The sequence below is a fragment of the Carassius auratus genome, chromosome 21 (assembly GCF_003368295.1).
Source record: "Carassius auratus strain Wakin chromosome 21, ASM336829v1, whole genome shotgun sequence".
Lineage (NCBI taxonomy): Eukaryota > Metazoa > Chordata > Actinopteri > Cypriniformes > Cyprinidae > Carassius > Carassius auratus.
In genome coordinates this window covers 4,430,431-4,451,612 of record NC_039263.1, presented here as the reverse complement: position 1 = coordinate 4,451,612, position 21,182 = coordinate 4,430,431, and the positions used below count along the sequence as shown (strand labels likewise).

Below are 21,182 nucleotides of genomic sequence, written 5' to 3'. Positions count from 1 at the left end.
ACTTTAACCAGCAAGACCAGGAAAGTCACGCTGTGTGGTCCAAGCTGGTCTTCTCAGGAGGGAACACAGGTGACAGAATCAAATGTGAGCTCTACATTTGCCATGTTTGGTGTGCTTTCAGGGTTCAGATATCAGCCCACCATGTTCTAGTTTTCTTCAGAGACGTTTGCTTTGGGAGTCTGTGTTGTTAACAGCCTGCTTGCAGCAGTCAAAGTAAATGAAACGATTACACATTTCCTCCCATCACTAGAAAAGATGAATGGCCTAGACTCAAAGTCCTCTTTCTTTGCAGACTCCACTGAAATATCTCAAATGCATGGCCATCCCCTCTCTGATCCTTGCTGCAAAGATCAACGAGGAAGATGAGGCGAGATGTGTTTTGGCACAATGACAACTGAGACAACTTTGAAGCATTCCAGCACATTTATTGTTCTGTTTTGTTGGTGAACAGGTGATCGCATCGGTTAAAGACTTGCTGGAGCAAAGCAGATGCAAGTTCTCAACAGCTGAGATTCTTCGCATGGAGCGAGTCATGATGAACAAGCTGCACTGGGACCTTTACATCGCCACACCAATGGACTTCAATCACATTGTGAGTCATCAGAAATCGTACAACCCTTTTAATGTGTCTGTTGCAAACATTAGCAACATTTGGTCCTTGACGGGAATGTGGATATCTGCAGCGGCATGGCGATCACCCGCATGAAAACCTTCTTTAGGGGCGATTTGAGTTGCTTGTGGTACGTATTCAGCCAAGGCACTTATCTGGCTTGTACTTAAGCAGTAAAGCAGATAGATAACCCTGCAAAACATCTCCAATACAAATATACTGTCAGAAATAAGAACTACACTTTATTGCCAAAAGTATTGGCACCCCCTTCTAATGTGTAAATGCTTAAACATTATTTGTACCAATGGAAATTACTAAAGTAGACAAATCTGCTCATTAGAAGGGGGTGCCAATACTTTTGGTAGTATAGTGTATCTTCATACTCTGTCTTTCCTACATGATGGGGTTCAGTTAAAATGTCTAAAAATATAACTGACGTTCTTTGCACAAGTTAGTGTGGCATAGATGTGGACGAGAGGACCAACAGTTGACAAATGGAGAGCGATTGCTGTTTTGGCACACCACAGACATTGGTCATAAGATAGCCATTAGAAATTTAAAGCATGTGAAATGAGACTCTGTTAAAAAGAGTTATGTGATTTAAAATGGAAAAAAATAAATAAATAATAATAATCCTGATGCTTAAAAAAAATCTATTAGTTAAGAAAATGTAATTAAAATATGGGTGAAACTCATGAAACATGGGTCTTTTTTCACCCCAGCTCAAAATGCAAAATACATTTTGGATTAACAAAAATGACGCCTGTTTTAGGATCAATAAGTTTTTTTGTAAGGAAATTCAGATTGAATGTAATTTACCAAAAAAGACTGCATTTATTGGTGTTTTAGATGTGATAAAGCATTATAGGTGAACCTTTGGGGAAAATGATAAAAAGTTGTTATTTTTTGTAACATGTTTTCTAGAGTTTTATTACCAAGATATATTTTGGAATGACACATTTTAATTTTTTCTATGTTTTGTATGTCTTCATTATCATATTATCAAAAAAATGTATTATGAAATTAAGTACATTTTGTGCTGCTGAATAATAATAATGCCACAATATGTAAAAAAAAAAACCTGGATGATCCTTTGTTTTCTTTATGCATATGCATTATATATTTTGAGATGTTTTTGTGGGATCTCCCCATATAGGTCATATTATAGATATCTAGACGTCAATAACACGCTGAATAAGTCATTATAATTGCTAGCGAAATGAAAAAATATCTAATAGCATAGAAAAATAAATTTCCTTAAAACTTCCCAAATAAATATCCACAATTTAGAATACTTTAAATATATCACCAGTCCTTGGGAGAAGTGAACGCTCACACATACAGCCATAGATACAGAGGAAAGTCACACTTCCACAGTAAACATTGAACATGGCTCATTTCATTTTCCAAACAGGTGACGCTAGAAAACATGAGCAGCAATGAAAATACATGTTAAAGAAATTAAAAATGATCCGTTTTATTTCGTTTGATGCCAATTATTTGCCAATTTTGCACACTCATATTTCGCTCTGACTTGAATGGAAAATCAACCAGGGAAAACTGAATGTATCTGTATTGAGAATCAGATCGAGAGACTTGTGTTATTTCTAAAACATGGAGACTATTGAACACGGCCCGCTCTTGCACACAAAGCCCCTGGCCTCTGTCAGTGATTAGGTGGTCTCTGTTGGTTGTTCTCCCTCGGTTCCACGTTCTGCTGATGTCCAGGCTTCCTCAGAAGAGACCTTTCCTCCAGGCGTCGCTGTGGACCACACAGCTGCAGCACTGCACGGCCTGCCACCAGCTCTGGCAGTTCAAGGGCTCCATATTGGCTTTGGCCATCATTACTTTGGAGCTGGAGAAGCTGACGCCTGATTGGTTCTCTGTTGTTACCGACCTGCTGACGAAAGCACAGGGAGTCAAGAACACACCGCTAATCTTACAGCTTTTGGGAGATTGATATGCTGCTTGGAATATTTTGGAAAACTGCTAATGATGCACCAAGAGGCAACAAAAAAAAAATGTGTATGTATGTTAATCGCATCCAAAATAAAAGTTTGTTTATATATGTGTGCAGTGTATATTAACTGTATGTAAATACACACAAATGCATGTATATATTTAAGAAAAAGATTATATTACATATATTTATAAAAGATATTATGAATATAAAGAGAAGACATGTAAATATTTTGTACAAATATACTGTATACATATATAATATACACAGAACACACACGTACAAAAAAAAGTTTTATTTTGGATGCGAATAATTGCAATTAATTGATTGACAGCACACACGAATTTAAGCTTTTTTTTAAATGAGATTTAAGGAAAATTCTAAATGAAAATGTTTTTTTTTGTTTCATTCAAAATGTTGCACATTTCTTTGTGAAATCTGTGTGCATGATTACATCTCTACTAATCATTAAACATACCAGAATCTATTTTCATTTTACTAATCCTTTTTTTTAAGTTACTAGTATTTATTCCATTAGCTTCTAATACATATTCATTAACTACTAGTGCATAATCTCTAGATACTGATACATTTTTAAAAGATACTAGTGTTTTTATTTTTTTATTACATGCTAGTAATTCCTACAAAATATTATCACTTTATTTTAAGGTCTAGTTCTCTCTATTAGCTAACTGTGACTTTTGCCAATGTTAAACTCATTATTTGCTGTTTATTAATAGTCAGTAAGGCTGTTGTTTGTTGATGCATGGGGTGGATTGAGGGATCTAAAATATGATCGGACAGAATAAGGCATTAATATGTGCTCTATAAGTATTAATAAACAAGCAATATGTTAGTAATATGCATGTGTCCGTTAGATGGTTGCATACCAGATACTAGTGTATTTTAAGGATTAATCTGCTTGTAATAAAATGTTTGGGCCAAAACTTACTTTTTGCTCAAATGTATTTTAGGTTGCATCACTATTAACTGTGATTTTACAATTTGCTGACTGTGTAATCTTGATATAAAAGCCATATATGTCGAAAAAGAGTCTCTTTTTGAAAGCTTAAAGTCTATGTTTCTCACACAATGCTGTTGCGTGGCATTTGAAGACTTCAGCATCATATGGCTCTTTGTCAGTGACATCATTTAATCCTTCCTGTTGTGTGGTGTGTGTCCATGGCCCTGATTGCAGGGCTGTGCTGTCTGATGTGTGTCACGTGGATGTGTGCACTGGTTCTAGACGGAGAGCACAGAGCTGGTCTGCTGTAAGGAGACGGTGGACGAGTACCTCCAGCATGCTGCTGTTCAGAGGACACGACTCGCCGCACGAGGATGGAGATGGGAACAGAGAGACATGGACCGAGACATGGATGACTTTGATGATGAGGATGTGTCGGTGAAAACAGGAAACACAAGAACAGATCTCGTCTTGTCCTCCGTTACGAGCCTCTTCTAGCTTCAGTCAAAGTCTGGAGCGGTTAAATGATGGCCAAGGCACTTTTAATGAAATCTTTATGCAGCACTTTAACCATATTTGAGATTTCTTTTTTTATTCCTTTTATATTTTTCCCTTTCTTAAGGCAGCTACAGATATCATTCTTCCTCCTCTGAAATGAAACAAATAAAAACTTATTTTTCTAGCAGGGACTGTTCATTTTATTTGGTAAAAACAGCATTCTTCTGTTTCTGTGTCCTTCGTTGGCAGAACATTTGCCCCTTATGATTTCAGACGGCTTTCACTGCTACAGTACGGCCGGTGTGATAAACACCTTACAGCTCATATTAAAACAGGATTTGCACTTTCCTGAACTTTTACAAACGTAACTAAGACTGCTTTATTTAGCCATACTCATGCAGGCTGAAGTGTGTCACTGCTGTTATTGAGTTTGGCTCAGATCTTAAATACTAATGTACACTGGCGACGGAAGATCTACGTCACAAAATTTGGCCTAAGACAACTGAACAGATGGTTAGTAACAAAAACTGGTCCCAAAAATAAAATGGGTTTTGATGAGGGGAGGGGCATTCAAAATAAACCCCACCCACCTGAAAGAAAGAAACAACATGTAGCAACACAAGAACAATATTCAGTCCCCATAATGCATCTCTCTGGCTTCCCATCAGGCTCTTTGGTCCTTCAACACAATGTCATGAGGAACATGTCAAAAACACAAGCTGATGCTGCAAGGTTAAAACAGGAAAGTCCACGGATGGCCTGCGATGTGTCATAAATTAACTGAAAGAAAGAAAACAAACACAAAACAAGAAAATGAATCAGAAAATAAAACTCAACTCAAGATGAATGAAACATGCAGACAAACTTATGAATGGAAGTGTATTAGAAACATTGTGATGTATGAAACAAATGAACGTATAATATTGGGTTGGAGTTTATCACATTCGTAAAGAAAAGAACACATTTAGCATATTTTATAGATTATAGATTATCAGTCACGTTTAAAAACAATATTTCATAGCTATCTACGTAATGCTAATCACATTAAGCACTGGAAACACTCATAATTAGACTGAAAGAGCAACATGAGTTGGTCCCACTTTATTATTTTAAAGGACCAATTCTCACTATTATCTGACTTTTCCCTCAAGACGCTTAATTTGATGCTTATTAATAATTAATGAGGTCGTTAGTTTAGCTATAGGGTACACAACTAATGTGCATGCTACTAAACAATTCGTTTGGATTTAAATGCATTGGTTTAGAATTAATGACATGTATCTAATGAAAGCCACCATCATTTATGTTCGTTATACACTAGTGGATTTAAGTTCCTCTCACACGAAACAGAAATGACAACTGTAAAATGTTCAGTTTTTCTTTTATTTACGAGCATGCTAACTCATTTTAAATACAATAATAAAATGTGACTTTTTTTGTTTTCCTTTTACCAATGCAGTTTTGACCTGGTGAGACTAGGAGCGTATTTTCTGCTAAATGAGTTTTATGTGATTATATTAAAGAGCACATTTCATTGGGTGGATCCATGTCAGGTGCAAACCACAAAATGGATGCTCTGTGATTGTTAAACACATCCCATCGGTGACCAGAAGATGGGGCTAGAAGCGCTCAGAACTGGCTTTTTTTGAGCTCATCCAATCAGGTGACCAAAAGCCATATGTTTGTGGACACCAAATATCCCTAAATTATTACATGCTGGATTTTAGCTACTTATATGCATATACAGCGGTGGCCAAAATGATTATTACACGAGTATTTCCATCATTTAAGTCTGAAAAGAGACGGAAGGATAACTCACTTCTTCTTGTCTTTGTCCTTCTTGAGGGGCTGTGAGAGCGAGAGGGTCTCGGCGGCCACCTTCCTGCGGTTGAAGGCGTTCATCTCCTCCTCCAGCTCCCGTCTCTTCTCCTCCACCTTCCTCTTCTCCTCCTGGTGTATGCGCTTCAGCTGCTCGAACTGCTCGTGTAACTGAGGAGAGACACAGGTGAAAGCTACGCCGGCACCAGTTCCACACCGACCTGCATCTGGTCAAGCATCACAATCATCTGGCAAGACACTGGGTTTATTTAAAAGTACAGAAGCCCCGCCCCTTTGATGTCAGCTTCAGCATCTATTTATAGCGTAAGGGGCGGGATTCAGATTCTAGAGAGCATTTGATTTGATCGAATCTCTGCTGACTTTTGGATGATGTCATCAAAATCATGGATCCAGATTGTTGAAGTGTTTTAGAGCACACTAGCTTACAGAGATACATATTTGACATTTGGAGATGATGGGGACGTTATGACGTCTGGTTGGAGTCTGATGGTTGGTGATTTTGAGAAGTAGAATAAAAGGTATTGTGTCAGGACTAACCTCTCTCTCCTTCTCCTTCAGCTCGCCCTCCGTCTCCTTCACTTTGTTCACAAACATCTGCCGCATCTCCTCTTCCTTCTTCTGCAGGTCTCCAAGAAACTCCTTCCTTTTGGCTTCATACGTCTCCTGTAGACTGTAGAGGGGTCATACAGAAAAGAACAATTCTAGAGATGTGTCCCTGGAGCACACAAGCAGTCTGGACTCTCTGCGGTATTTCTGTAGCGATAGCCAACAATACACTGTATGGGTCAAAATTATTCATTTTTCTTTTATGCTCAAAATTATTAGGATATTAAGTAAAGATCATGTTCCATGAAGATATTTTCTATATTCCTACCTTAAAGTTGTTCAAATTAATTCTTAGCACTGCATATTACTAATAAAAAAAAAGTTTTGAGATATTTAAAGATGATTTTCTCAATATTTAGATTTTTTTGCTCGCTCAGATTCCAGATTTTCAAATAGTTGCATCTCAGACAAATATTGTATGATCCTAACAAACCAGACATCAATGGAAAGATTACTTATTCTGCTTCTAGATGATGCAAAAAAGAATTGACACCTAAAACTGGTTTTATGGTCCAGGGTCACATTTATAATAAAAGATCAACAATATAAAATATTATGTGTGTATTTAACTACAGTATTGTTCAAAATAATAGCAGTACAATGTGACTAACCAGAATAATCAAGGTTTTTAGTATATTTTTTATTGCTACGTGGCAAACAAGTTACCAGTAGGTTCAGTAGATTGTCAGAAAACAAATGAGACCCAGCATTCATGATATGCACGCTCTTAAGGCTGTGCAATTGGGCAATTAGTCGAATTAGTTGAAAGGGGTGTGTTCAAAAAAATAGCAGTGTCTACCTTTGACTGTACAAACTCAAAACTATTTTGTACAAACATTTTTTTTTTCCTGGGATTTAGCAATCCTGTGAATCACTAAACTAATATTTAGTTGTATGACCACAGTTTTAAAAAAAAAATGGCATGGAGTCAACCAACTTGTGGCACCTCTCAGCTGTTATTCCACTCCATGATTCTTTAACAACATTCCACAATTCATTCACATTTCTTGGTTTTGCTTCAGAAACAGCATTTTTGATATCACCCCACAAGTTCTCAATTGGATTAAGGTCTGGAGATTGGGCTGGCCACTCCATAACATTAATTTTGTTGGTTTGGAACCAAGACTTTGCCCGTTTACTAGTGTGTTTTGGGTCATTGTCTTGTTGAAACAACCATTTCAAGGGCATGTCCTCTTCAGCATAGGGCAACATGACCTCTTCAAGTATTTTAACATATGCAAACTGATCCATGATCCCTGGTATGCGATAAATAGGCCCAACACCATAGTAGGAGAAACATGCCCATATCATGATGCTTGCACCTCCATGCTTCACTGTCTTCACTGTGTACTGTGGCTTGAATTCAGAGTTTGGGGGTCGTCTCACAAACTGCCTGTGGCCCTTGGACCCAAAAAGAACAATTTTACTCTCATCAGTCCACAAAATGTTCCTCCATTTCTCTTTAGGCCAGTTGATGTGTTCTTTGGCAAATTGTAACCTCTTCTGCACATGCCTTTTTTTTAACAGAGGGACTTTGCGGGGGATTCTTGAAAATAGATTAGCTTCACACAGACGTCTTCTAACTGTCACAGTACTTACAGGTAACTCCAGACTGTCTTTGATCATCCTGGAGGTGATCATTGGCTGAGCCTTTGCCATTCTGGTTATTCTTCTATCCATTTTGATGGTTGTCTTCCGTTTTCTTCCACGTCTCTCTGGTTTTGCTCTCCATTTTAAGGCATTGGAGATCATTTTAGCTGAACAGCCTATCATTTTTTGCACCTCTTTATAGGTTTTCCCCTCTCTAATCAACTTTTTAATCAAAGTACGCTGTTCTTCTGAACAATGTCTTGAACGACCCATTTTCCTCAGCTTTCAAATGCATGTTCAACAAGTGTTGGCTTCATCCTTAAATAGGGGCCACCTGATTCACACCTGTTTCTTCACAAAATTGATGACCTCAGTGATTGAATGCCACACTGCAATTTTTTTGAACACACCCCTTTCAACTAATTCAACTAATTGCCCAATTGCACAGCCTTAAGAGCGTGCATATCATGAATGCTGGGTCTCATTTGTTTTCTGACAATCTACTGAACCTACTGGTAACTTGTTTGCCACGTAGCAATAAAAAAATATACGAAAAACCTTGATTATTCTGGTTAGTCACATTGTACTGCTATTATTTTGAACAATACTGTATATTAGTGTCCACACCAACACACAACTGACCCTTTGCAAAGACCATGCCCCTCTCACAGTACACATGTTCTCACGCAGAGATAAACACACACAGTACAGACCAAAAGTTTGGACACACCTTCTCATTCAAAGAGTTTTCTTTATGTTCATGACTATGAAGATTGTAGAGTCACACTGAAGGCATCAAGGGCTATTTGAGCAAGAAGGAGAGTGATGGGGTGCTGCTCCAGATGACCTGGCCTCCACAGTCACCAGACCTGAACCCAATCCAGATGGTTTAGGGGTGAGCCGGACCGCAGACAGAAGACAAAAGGGCCAACAAGTGCTAAGCATCTCTCGGGGAACTCCTTCAAGACTGTTGAAGACCATTTCAGGTGACTAATTCATAGTTTTGATGCCTTCAGTGTGAATCTACAATTGTCATAGTCATGAAAATAAAGAAAACTCTTTGAATGAGAAGGTGTGTCCAAACTTTTGGTCTGTACTGTACATAACACATGTAACAGTGCTGCACCTGAAAGGTTGGCAGTCTGGGTCGGTGTCTTTGAAGCCCATCTCCTCTAGTTTGCAGCGTCTGTAGAGCTCGTAGTGTCTGGCGTGAGTCTGTTCTCGCAGATCCTCCATGTTCACTCGGATCAACATCTCCCGCAGTTTAACGAAATCACAGTGACTCTCGTTCTCCACTGCAACACACAGCATCACCATCAACACACACAAAACACGAGCTCGAGACAAGAATATCAGACCACTTCTTTATCTCGCAGTTTTATTTACTTTTCTACTGTTAATTACCAAAAATACCAGTAATAGTAGCACTGCTGCCCTTGAGTTTAAATATGCATATTAGATTGTGCAACATTTATTATTGCTTTCTGATTTTTAAAAGATTGGAAATATAGTAACAGCACACAAACACACACACTCCTTCTAAAATTAATTACACTGAGTAAAAATAACCCATCAATAAATTTGGAAAGTAAATAATTCTGATAAATGTTTTTTTATTAATAACAATAATTTTATTCAAGAAGGTCACATTAAATGTATCAAAAGTGACAGTAAGGACATTTGTACTTCCTTTTAAATCTATATTCACTTCATATGTTAAAATATACAACAGTATTGTAAAATGTTTGATATTTAAAAAAAAAAGAAAAGAAAAAGAAAATAAATTTATATTCAAAGAATCCTGAAAAAATAAATAATTAGCAACTGTTTCTGCATGTACGTCCAGTGAATGCTGTTAGCTGTATTAGGCATAGCTTAAGTCAAGTATTGTCTGAGAATAGAAAAATTAAAATATTGAACTTCCATTTGACAATGTTTTAATTCATGCACGAGTCTGTACTGAAACTAGAGGACAAATCAAACGTGACGTGACCTTATCTGTGGCAGCTCATCTGAGGAAACAGTTATTAGCTCCGTCTAGAGTGGCATTTATCCCCGCTTTGATTGATGGGATTGTTTTCAGATGAAAGGCATTGTAAAAACACCCCTCGCCCAGCATCCGCAGGGTTCAGTGTGTTACCTTGAACGACCCCCCAGGGATACTGCCTGGCCCTCACCGCCTTGTTCCCCACCTTCACCTCCTCCACGCTGCCCACCACAGCAAAGGGAAGATGGGCCTAGAACAAAGACAACTAGGTGAACTATAGTTTTTAAAATAAAGTGTTTAAAATGTTACATTTAAATCTATTTTATTGTCCAGGTCACTGTAGAATATAAGACCCAGAACATTTCAGATGATTAAAAGTAAAATATATTCTGGAAAATCAGACTGACATCTGGAGCTGAAGCATCTCTGATGAGACTCACGTTCATAGAGGAGTTGATTTCGGTCACTGCTCCGTCGTCTGTGGGAAACTGGTAGATCTGAACTCCGTTGCTCACCAGCTCGCTCATGATCTTGATCTTGAACTTGTGCAGCTCGCTCTTGGAAATCGTGTCAGCTTTAGCAATAATAGGGATGATGTTCACCTGAGAAGAAATGAAACACATTTCACATATCATGCAGCTAGATCAGAGATAAACTGGGCTAGAATGAAACATGCAATCAAAAGATCTTGAGCTAAATATGACTCCGCAAATAAAATCAGGCTACACGTGTTTCACAGATCCATAAATGAACTTACAGACCAGGATTATAACTTCTTCCAGGTGATGATTGTGATGAAAAACTCCTCTGTCATTGTTTGAGGGGCTGATTTAATCTGGCTTCCATGCAGCATTACCTCTTTACACACAAATCTGAGCAGGCACAGAGCAGCCGTAACTCAGCGGTGTAAAGAGTGACGTCAAACTCTACGCTTTGGGTCTAAACTCAACACTAATTTGCAGTACAAATGCCTTACAAAGACAAACACACATGCTTTCTATAGAACACTTGATCACGTGACAGAAAACGAGGCTTTTCCCAGCCCTAAAGTGTGTTTGTGTTCATGGGGCCCTGGGGCCACATCATTACCAGCCATCTGTGCATCTCCTAAAAAAACAGAGACCCCAGCTCTGCTCTCTCTCATGCGATTACTTTCTGATGAAATGAAAAATTGATTGGCTCTGTTTCCACTGGACAGAGAGAAGCCCCTGTCCTACATGTCCACATATTTGAGGATCATCGATACACCAATCTACAGCAAAACTGACATATATACACACACAAAAAGATGATTCACCACTGCAGCTGCAAAAGAAATTTGAGCGTAACAGTCCTACACAACTTCTTATCCATGTTTTCCGTTCACAGACAACTTGAATACTAATGAGAATTAGGTTTACTGCTGGCAAAGATTTGGCAACACAATTTTATATCGAATGAATCATGACGCAATAACTTTGAAATACTTTCTTTGTATATTGATTATTTTAATTCAATTCTCACTATTAACTGAGAGTTACAATAAATTCCTAATAAGTAGTAGTAATAATAATAATAATAATAAGTAATAATAATAATAGTAATTCACACACACTTCTATAATCTTGAATTTTTTTAAATTGTACAATACACAGTTTTTTTTTTTTATATATATATTATTTTACAAGATTCAACATTTTCATAATATGCAATATTTGGCTTTCCAAAATCGTATTACTATATTACACATTTCGACAACGTGAGCACTGGCTGAACCATACACACTGATTTTGTGAATTGAGTGAATTTTTTGCACAAAAAAACAAAACAAATTATGCTATACATGTAATTTGCCATCATAATAATATTGTAACTTTATAATCATTCAATCAGATACAGCTTCAGCCTAGTGGTTTAATGACATGCTATTAGATGATGAAATCATAAATCTTCATAATAAAGCTTTTTCAAATTAATTTGGCAACTAAGGGAGCATCACGCAGCACACTGACTAGTAAACCACAGTGAAGTGCACTTACCTTGCTGTCCAGCTTCTTCATGGTGACTAAGTCCAAGGACTTGAGTGAGTGTCCCGTAGGAGCGATGAAGTAGAGGCAGATGTGGATTCTGGTGTCGTGGTAATTGAATAGACAACGCTTTATTTTCAGCTCTTCCTGCAGGTAGTTTTCAAACTGTGTGTCGATATAGTCCACAATTGGTTTATAGCTGAAGAAAACAGACGCGTTACAAGAAATCAGATATGCATTCACTTTAATAAGCATCAATATTTGAGAGAATTTCCTATATTTATTATCTCCTCTAATGACATCGAGACATTCAGTGTGAGAACGAGAGCGACGCAGCTGTGGAGCATGTTTACACTGCCTGACCTCCACCTTCGACTTCTTGGCCAGTTTTCATTGCTTGGAAGTTTTCAGAGCCTGGATGCATTTTTCCCAAAAGATGCAATGTCTGGAACCGTTCCTAAATACTTCTGTCTGTCTGTCTGTCTGTCTTTACAGCCAACATTCAGAGTGTGCAAGACAACGATGTTGGTTTGAGCAGAAAGCAGTTTCTATACCTTTCGTCTTTGTTGATCTGGTCCCCGAAGCCCACCGTGTCGACGATGGTCAGTTTCAGGTGGACGTTGCTCTCTTGCAAGTCGTATGTTCGGGGCCGCAGGTAAACACCGTTTTGGTAATGGCTGGCCTCCTCGTCTTCAAACATGGTGTTGAAAAGGGTGTTCATTAATGTGGACTTACCGATGCCCGTCTCACCTGATGTTCAGAGAATGACTGATTAGCATTTCCTCTACAAGATCAGACGTCGAGCTAGTGTCGAGTTTAAACGGTTGCTTACCCACACAGAGGATGTTGAAGCAGAAACCCTGAGTCACTGATTTACTGACCAGCTGATCGGGCAGACTGTCAAAGCCAACATGACCGCCGAGGCTGAGGTTTCTCTTTTCTTCATTCTAGAGAGGAATCAGAGATTCTGGACTGAAATAAGGCATAAAGGGCAAGGAAACAAAAAGCTCTGAGTATAAAGCCAATAAATCAGAAACAATTGTGCCATTTTAAGCTTAGCACTGACTTCTAACCATACTTGCCTGGTCAAATGAATAATGCACGTTTTGCCTTATAATATAAATCAGAAATGCCATGCATCTATATTGCTAGAACAAATTAATTTTAGCTGACAGACAGACACCACATTATACGAATACTCTATTTTAGCCAACGTTCCCACTTTCTGGTGGTTTATATTGGCATCAGTCAAACTCGCATTGGTTGACAAATGGGGCTTGGGTTATATTTATAGCACATTGTGTTATTATTTGGCTGATTAAGCTAATATTTATATTCATAATATGAGACTTTTTTCACCTGGATCAAACAAACAAAACTTGATTTCCAGGTACTCTTTTATTTGACTTAAAGCATGCAATTTTACTGTCAATTGTATTTTTGTTTAAAAAGAGGCCATGCAGTAAACCATACCAGCATATCTGAAGATAAAAACATGCCTCAACAGACAAACTTGACTTCAATATGCATCTATTTTATAATTCATAATGCTTGACAAAAGCAGTTTGAATTGACAACAGCCTTATTTCTGCTCTGGAGTTAATAAAAGTACCAGTAGATGGTAATCAAAGTGAAACTAGCATGGAAGAATCTATGACAGGCATGTAGAAAGTAGCTATGAAATTCCATGCATTTCACACCGACTTTAAACCATGCATCCTTCTACGTCTTTTTTTAAAGCCTTTCTCAAATTAAAATCCTACACTAAAAGGTTTTCATCACACTGATGGGTGCCCTGAAACTGAAATCAATGCGCTCCTCCCGTCTGGCTTCGTCTTCTTCCCCAGAGAAGGCACATATTTGGTGAATGATGTCACTGAGACGATCACGGAGCGCACTACTGAGGGAAGCAGCAGTTCTGCTGGTGTTACACACATCAAGCACAAAAGGAGTTCTGACTGAAAAACCTACACTGATCCCCGTGTCATTAAAAGGGAGCTGCAGCGTTAGGAGGTGAAGGGGAAATGGCTGAAAGCGTTTATAGAAAACATGCAGTCTGGAGGGAGGAGGAAAATAACTTGAACAATGCCCATATAGGGGCTGATAGCAAATGCCCCCGCCGTAAGGAAACATTTCCCCTCAGAGGGCAGTAGATCGAGAGGAAAGTGTGCAGCGTTTGGGCCACACAGCTATATTTTCTCAAGCCGTCCTCAGAGTGACAGACCTGTGCATTCTGACTGAACACTGAGAGCAGTGCGCAACTCCAGGAACATTCCTAAAACAATCACGCCAAACATCACACACTTACATTCTTCTTTAAAAGAGAGATTCTGATTAACATTCTGGATGCAGTTTTCAATTTTTAAACTTCTTAACAGTTCAGTAAATTAAAGGGGTCATATGATGCTTTTTTTAAAGAGCATTATTTTGTGTATTTGGTGTAACAGAATATGTTGGCATGCTTTAATGTTCAAAAAACACATTATTTTTAAAATACTGTACAGTATTGTAGGTCCTGTACACCCTGTCTCTCTCAAACACATAATTTTCTACAAAGCCCCTCCTCCTGACAAGTGCAGTCTGCTCTGATTGGCCGACTGACCTAGTGCATTGTGATTGGCCAAACACCGCAAGCACTCGTCTGAAATGTAACGCCCCTTTCCATAGTCGCGTGCTTCATCTTTCAAAATAAATGTAAAGTCAGTTAATAATATCCTTAGTTTCACCATCAGTTCAAACAGAGTCATGACAGAAACAGTGATGAAGCTCGTATGTGTTTGCAGTACCAAAACATGGACAGACGGTCTCTCTCTCTCTCTCTCTCTCTCTCTCTCTCTCTCTCTTCGTCTCTCTCTCACACACACACACACACACACACGACGCACAAAACTCTGCATATGAACATTCAATAGCCAATACTTAATCTAATAACAAAACATACTTACAGTAGCTGTTTCAGAAGCTCAGATTGTCAGAATGAGCTCCTCTACTAGGTTCACGAAACAGTTGTCCATAAAATGTGTTGCTGTTCGGTTGTAAGTAATCTTAAAGATGCTAAATGCACTTTGGAAGAACAAATCATTCTTTTTCTTTCTCCTAGAAACACACACACCTCCCTGACACGACTGCTTCAACACTAACTGTGTTACTGAATCCATACTTCTTTCTTTGTGTGAACATTTGGGTGGTATTACGCAAATATTTCCACATAGTGACATACACATGTGGGGGCGTGTTTAAATGAGCCGTTTTAGGGGGCGTGGATGAGTCTTAACTTTGATAAAGAATATCTCTTTGGATTTGAGACTTTAGTCTTTGCAGCTTTACAGATCTTCTTCATGCACCAAGAGCTTGTAACATTCCAAAGAGAAAGGAAAAATTTAAAATCGCATCATATGCCCCATTTAATAATGACCACGGCTAAATCCGTATCTAGATTTTGGAAAATGACCAGGTTAAACAATTTCTCTAGGCAAACTACAGTAGTTATGAATTTCCATCATTTGGACCCGCAGCTAATAAGAAGATTATATAAAACTATAACTCTGCAGGGAACAGTGACGCCACCCAACAGAGAATCTCTAACAGAGTCTAGGACAACACAGATTGTTTAGGGCAGATGGGTGCTCAGAATGACAGTGGAGAACAGCCAAATTGGGACGGCTCCATTCTCACCCCCTACATACACCTGAATATGTGCACGACAAGTCTGCTGGCATCCCATCTGATATGGAAAGAGGAGGGGCCGACGTGGAGAAGAATGCAGATGGTCTAGATTTGGTCCCAGTATGGCATCTGCCCTAAACAACACAGCAGACTGGGTTTTATCTGCCTTTCCTATATGAGATCTTCAAGAAACTGTGTGCACAAGCACAGCTGACGGTGTAGTTGCACGTACGTTTTGTATGAAATATGCATAAATAACCGTACAAACACATTTGTTCTTGCCAAAAAGGGTCCTCTATTATTTGAACCATGTGATGTTGGTGTTTATTAATATCAGTGGCATCCAAGCACTAACATGATGTTGACTCATCGCAAAACACATATAGCTTTACATAACTGTAACTACATCAGCCCTGCCCTGAAACTAGAGTATGATACAATAAATGAAATTAACGTTAAACAGGACCGTCTTGTTCCAAAAAAAAACGGAGATTAAAAGGAAGAGTTCACCCAGAGATGTAAATACTCTCATTACCTGATTATTAACTAAGATCTATGGTACCTATGAAAGTCATCAGAATGTTATGAGGGCGTGTAAATGATGACAGAATTGTAATTTTGGGGTGAACTATCCCTTAAAGCTTTTTTTGCCCATTATGTAATTAGAATTCAAATTGACCCACCACCACGGCTCAATGCAGATGATCGTTATGGCACCTAAAAACACACAAACCTCTATTCAAAAGGAATTGACTGTTAGAGCACACTTAGTATATTAACTCACATATTGTTAAAACAATGCTTGCATTCAAGCATTCTAAGTATAACAGAGACTTTTAAGGCAACGCACCATGTTTCACTTCCACAAGACACACACAAACTATTATCTACCCTTCACAACAGACTATAAACAGCTATGGTTATCCTTCTCAAACACAAACTAGCTGCCCTCAAATCCAAAGGACTTCCTCAAAATGAGGAGTAGTTGAGCTTTCCCAGGCATCAATCCTGAACAAGCGGTGATAGATCAGTACTCATGACACATCTTCATTAATGTCACTCAAAACACAAGTTTATAAATCAGTTTAAATTCCCTAGAGGCTTCAAAGGTAGCATGGACCTGATTGATCTTGGTTTTTATGTTGACCAAGGAAGTCTTGTTTAAGGACATTATTAAGAAAGCCTGCTGGTGACAGCAGATAAGCAGCATCCAAAACAAAGGTCTTTTCATCACGGTGGCTTCTCCTTTCATTTAGACAGACTGAAATCTCACTGTGTTCTTGTAATCTTCTTAACCTTCACACCATCAACCACAATCTCAGCTACTCCAAACAGCCCACAGTTTGACTGTAGGACCATTATATATCACCTTATCCTCTCTTTATCTGTGATTTTAAACTGAAGGGTCACATGTTGGCCCCAAACTCTTCCCAAACTGCTGTGAGGATGAAGACGGCTCTTCACTGTGGTAACATTAGTGATGTTTCAGTTGGGATTTGGGTGCAGCAGTTAAACACTAAAGATGTCAACAAAGTGGTAAATGAGTCAACATGTTGCCTTCAAAAGCAACCATGTGCTGAAATTCTCCTGTTGTAAACCCAAATCTGTTATTGTAGGTTGTAAATAAAAGAGATGATCACAAGTAACATTCAAGACACTCAAAAAAATACGTTTTTCGTTCATCAACAACGTAGAAATGCATTTTACGGTTAAATTAAGCTCATTGAGACCGACAGTTAACATTTACATACACACAGTAAAGCAGGTAAATACACAGTGTTAATTACACTACTGTCAATGTAACGTTAGAATAGCTAGAGTCCGTTGGGCTAAGCTACGTGCTAGTCTCAATTCATAACAGAAAACCTGCAACGACTGTCTCTATAAATCTGAGGGAAAACAGGTCTCTGGGTGTAAGGACTGACTGGAAAAGGGTAAAGTTACTTACAGAAAATATGTCTACATCCGTGGCCGCCATAATGAGGAATGTACGTGTTTAGAAAAGGCGAAAGGGAGCTGCCTGCCTGCCCTCGTCTCTCTGACCGTCCGCTGACACACACACTGTGGTCGGGATGGAGTTTACAAACCGTACTATGGTGAAGACCGTGCTTAAGAATTTAAATGACGCAACGGGACGCTCTGTGCTGATTGGCTGAAAGGCCGTACTGAAGCATCCTAGCACGCCCAGAGCAGTTAGGTTTCCAACGGCCTCTTGAATATTAAATAGGTGACGTCACTAGACAGCTCAGGATGATCGCGTGGCAGGTTGAGACGAAATAATTAATATTCATGAGATAAAATTTCGCCATCCTAGTATTCGTAATTTCACAAAAGCATCTGCTCAATATGGCTTCTTCCTAGAACCTCCCACTGACTTCAGGAATGTCTTTTCTTAAGACGATGGTTCTAAATTAAGAAATATGCAAGTAATTATCAGTCATGATTTCAAAACGTTTAATAACAAGCATAATGTTCGTTCAAACACACTCGCATGGGAGAGTACAGGCAATTTAATCCAGCATCGTTTTGGGAATTAATATGAATATGATTTTATTTTCAATTATTTGATAATTACAAGCTCAGCTGAACACTTTTATCCTTGAAAAATGATGCTAAAATAAACAAAAGATTTCTTTTAAGAATCGTTTTTAAACTTTTGCACAGCTCCGCCCCCATCCACGTCGTACTTCTTCTTTCTTTTATTAGTTTATTAGGCTCTACGTGCTGCTGCATTCATTCCGGAAGACAGGTAAGGGCGTGGCGACAGTCCAGGTGTCCAGTGTGTTCATATACAGTCTGTTAATATTTCAGACGAAATAAGAAATGGCTTTGACCCAAGAGGCGATTTTAAACACTCTTTTAGAAGGCAAAGGAAAGGTAAAAAACTCAGAGTTGCTGAACAAGTTCAAAGAGCCACTGAACTGCAGTGATCCAGCGGAGAAGAAACACAACCGAGATCTCTTCAAAACCTTTGTGAACAACATTGCAGTCGTGAAAGAATTCCAGGACGCCAAGTATATCGTCCTTAAGAAAGTGTACAATCATTTACTGCAAGAAGCCTCAAACGATGAAAACGCACCAAGAGAAGATTGCGGTCGAGATGGATCGCACGCAGAAGAAGATGAGAAGGAGGAATCCACTCATTCCCACAATGCAGAAGAAGGTAGGAAATCTGAACAGAACACAGTGAGCAGATCTCCGTCGAAGGCTTTAGACGGAAGCGCAGAACGCTCTCCAATAGAGATAACATTGGAAAGAAGCAAGAATGTGGACTTTAAACCTAAACAGTCTTTACATTTCACCGTCCCGCTGAAGCCTGATCTTGATTTCTCAAGAGCCGCCAAGAAAGAAGCAAGCAAACCTTGTGCACTACCTTTACGAATGCCCCAAATAGACTTGGGTCGTCATAACAAGAAGCCTTCCACTGAGAGCTTGGGAGAAGATCTTCAGCCCTCGCCTCGGTGTAAGAGGAGAACAGACAGCGTGGTCAGCGCTGGAGCTTCACCGCAGTCACAGAGACACTTCAAGACCCCTAAACAAGCGGATGAGCCCAAGGACTCGCACCATTTCCAACTTGAACGCGTAGAGCACAAGTGGCTGGTGAAGTCTGCGGCTGGACAGTGGAATCAAGTATACGGCATGCTGTTAAAAGACGCCCAGCTTGCAGAGAAGAAGGACTTCATGTCTGGGTTCACGGCTCTACACTGGGCGGTCAAGTGTGGAAACCTTGACATGGTGTGTAGGATCATTGAGGTGTCTAGAAAGAGCGGTCATGGGGTGGATGTCAATGGAAAGTCCAATGGTGGCTACACACCGCTTCACATCGCTGCCATCCATGATCAACGCTCTCTGATTGACCTTCTAGTCCGTATATTCGGTGCCAATAGGAACATAAGAGACAACTGCGGTAAGAAACCCTACCACTACCTGCGCAACGGGGTCTCCAGAGAGCTGAGGGAGCTCCTCGGAGACCCGAAAGCTGCCCACCCGGAGGTGCATCATCAGGCCAGGGATGAGTGTGATGCACGGAGACACTCTATAGGTCACCTGTTCCTCGCTCATCCGGTGGGGCTCAAGAAAAAGAACAAGGCGAGAAACCAGTTCATCTCGGTCGGTGACGACGGCAGAGAGAGAGGGATGAGCCAGTGATGCAGAAACCGAGGCTGCTATCCGAGGTCTTCCCATAACTGAGACCAAATGTGGATTATGAGTTTGATTTGGAGACAATATTTGTGACCCTGGAGCACAAAAACAGTCATAAGTAGCAATAGTTGACAATACATGGTATGGGTTAAAATGATAGATTTTTTTTTTACGCCCAAAATCATTAGGATATTAAGTAAAGATCGTGCTCCAATGAAGGTATTTTGTACATTTTTCTACTGTAAATATATAAAAACTTAATTTTTGGTTAGTAATATGCATTGCTAAGAATTCATTTCATTTCAACTCTAAAGATGATTTTATACAATTATTTTGATTTTTTTGCACACTCGGATTCCAGATTTTCAAATAGTTGCATCTCAGCCAAAATATTGTCCTCCTAACAAACTGTCAATGTAAAGAAATGTAAAAGAAATAATAAAAAGACCCTTATGACTGGTTTTGTGATACAGGGTCACGTTTGTGATCTAAATGAATCAGCCTTCATCTGAGATTCTAGAAGAATGATGTACTGCCAAAGACTTCTTTTAAAGTTAATTTTTAATATGAACGACGATAAACCTTGCCGTTCAAAATGCTTTTAAAATAAATGAATACTTTAATTTCCAGCAGGAACACTTTAAGTTGATCAGAAGTGACAGTAAAGATATGTATGCTACAAAAGATTATTGTTTCATGTAAATTTTGTTCTTTTGGACTTTCTGTTCATTGAATAATCCTAAAACAGAAATGTATCGCAGTTTGCACAAAACTGTTTGTCAACTTTGATAATAATCAGAAATGTTACTTGAACAGCAAATCATCATATTAGAATGATTTCTGAAGAACATGTGACACTGAAGACTGGAGTCATGATGCTGAAAATACAGCTTTGATTCAGAGGAATAAATGTCATTTTACGATATATACACATAGAAAATTGTTATTTTAAATTAGAGTAATATTTCCCAATATTACTGTATGTTTAATCAACTAAATGCAGAAAAATACTTCAGAAACATTGAAAATCTCACCAAATTGTTGTGCACTATACAGTATGTGAATCCGATTTAAATGTAGCAATTACTGATGATTATAAATCATGAGGTTATTATGAAGTGTGTATTAGGGTGTAGGGAGCATAACCCAATTGGGAGCGTCCTAATTGTTCTTTTCTGGCTATTTAGGCGTCACATGTTTGCACACGTTCACTTAGGTGTTGTGTCAAACTGGGCAAAATTTTAGAGAATATTTTTGCAATTAATGTAGAACACATTCAGGTCATGTTTTATACTGAGCAACATGCTCATTTT

General features: G+C 38.8%; 2 protein-coding genes across 3 annotated transcripts; one reads left to right on the top strand and one right to left on the bottom strand.

The window, feature by feature from the left end:
* Positions 1 to 404: 404 nt before the first annotated feature.
* Positions 405 to 17,828, bottom strand: septin8a (septin 8a). Of its 2 annotated transcripts, none has more exons than XM_026195573.1 (10): positions 17,675 to 17,828; positions 12,893 to 13,007; positions 12,615 to 12,810; positions 12,073 to 12,259; positions 10,495 to 10,656; positions 10,208 to 10,304; positions 9,194 to 9,362; positions 6,409 to 6,541; positions 5,852 to 6,021; positions 405 to 2,507 (listed from the first exon to the last, which is right to left on the bottom strand). In XM_026195573.1, exons 1-10 carry the CDS (start codon positions 17,702 to 17,704, stop codon positions 2,345 to 2,347), a joined length of 1,422 nt encoding a protein of 473 aa, XP_026051358.1. In that variant the 5' UTR covers positions 17,705 to 17,828; the 3' UTR covers positions 405 to 2,344. The 2 variants fall into 2 exon arrangements, with proteins under 2 accessions (XP_026051358.1, XP_026051359.1); XM_026195574.1 differs by lacking the exon at positions 405 to 2,507 and adding an exon at positions 4,209 to 4,812.
* A 618-nt stretch (positions 17,829 to 18,446) lies between these two features.
* Positions 18,447 to 20,065, top strand: sowahaa (sosondowah ankyrin repeat domain family member Aa). The gene has a single exon (XM_026197063.1). The coding sequence runs from the start codon at positions 18,550 to 18,552 to the stop codon at positions 19,873 to 19,875; it is 1,326 nt and encodes a 441-aa protein (XP_026052848.1). The 5' UTR covers positions 18,447 to 18,549; the 3' UTR covers positions 19,876 to 20,065.
* The last annotated feature ends 1,117 nt before the right edge of the window (positions 20,066 to 21,182 follow it).

Excerpts from the sequence above, each read along its gene's own strand:
- sowahaa (XM_026197063.1), top strand. The coding sequence starts at position 18,550 with ATGGCTTTGACCCAAGAGGCGATTTTAAACACTCTTTTAGAAGGCAAA.
- septin8a (XM_026195573.1), bottom strand. The coding sequence starts at position 17,704 with ATGGCGGCCACGGATGTAGACATATTTTCT. Across the intron at positions 12,260-12,614 it reads CAGATCAACAAAGACGAAAG|CTATAAACCAATTGTGGACT; the intron begins GTATAGAAACTG and ends TGTTTTCTTCAG. Across the intron at positions 10,305-10,494 it reads AAATCAACTCCTCTATGAAC|GCCCATCTTCCCTTTGCTGT; the intron begins GTGAGTCTCATC and ends TCTTTGTTCTAG.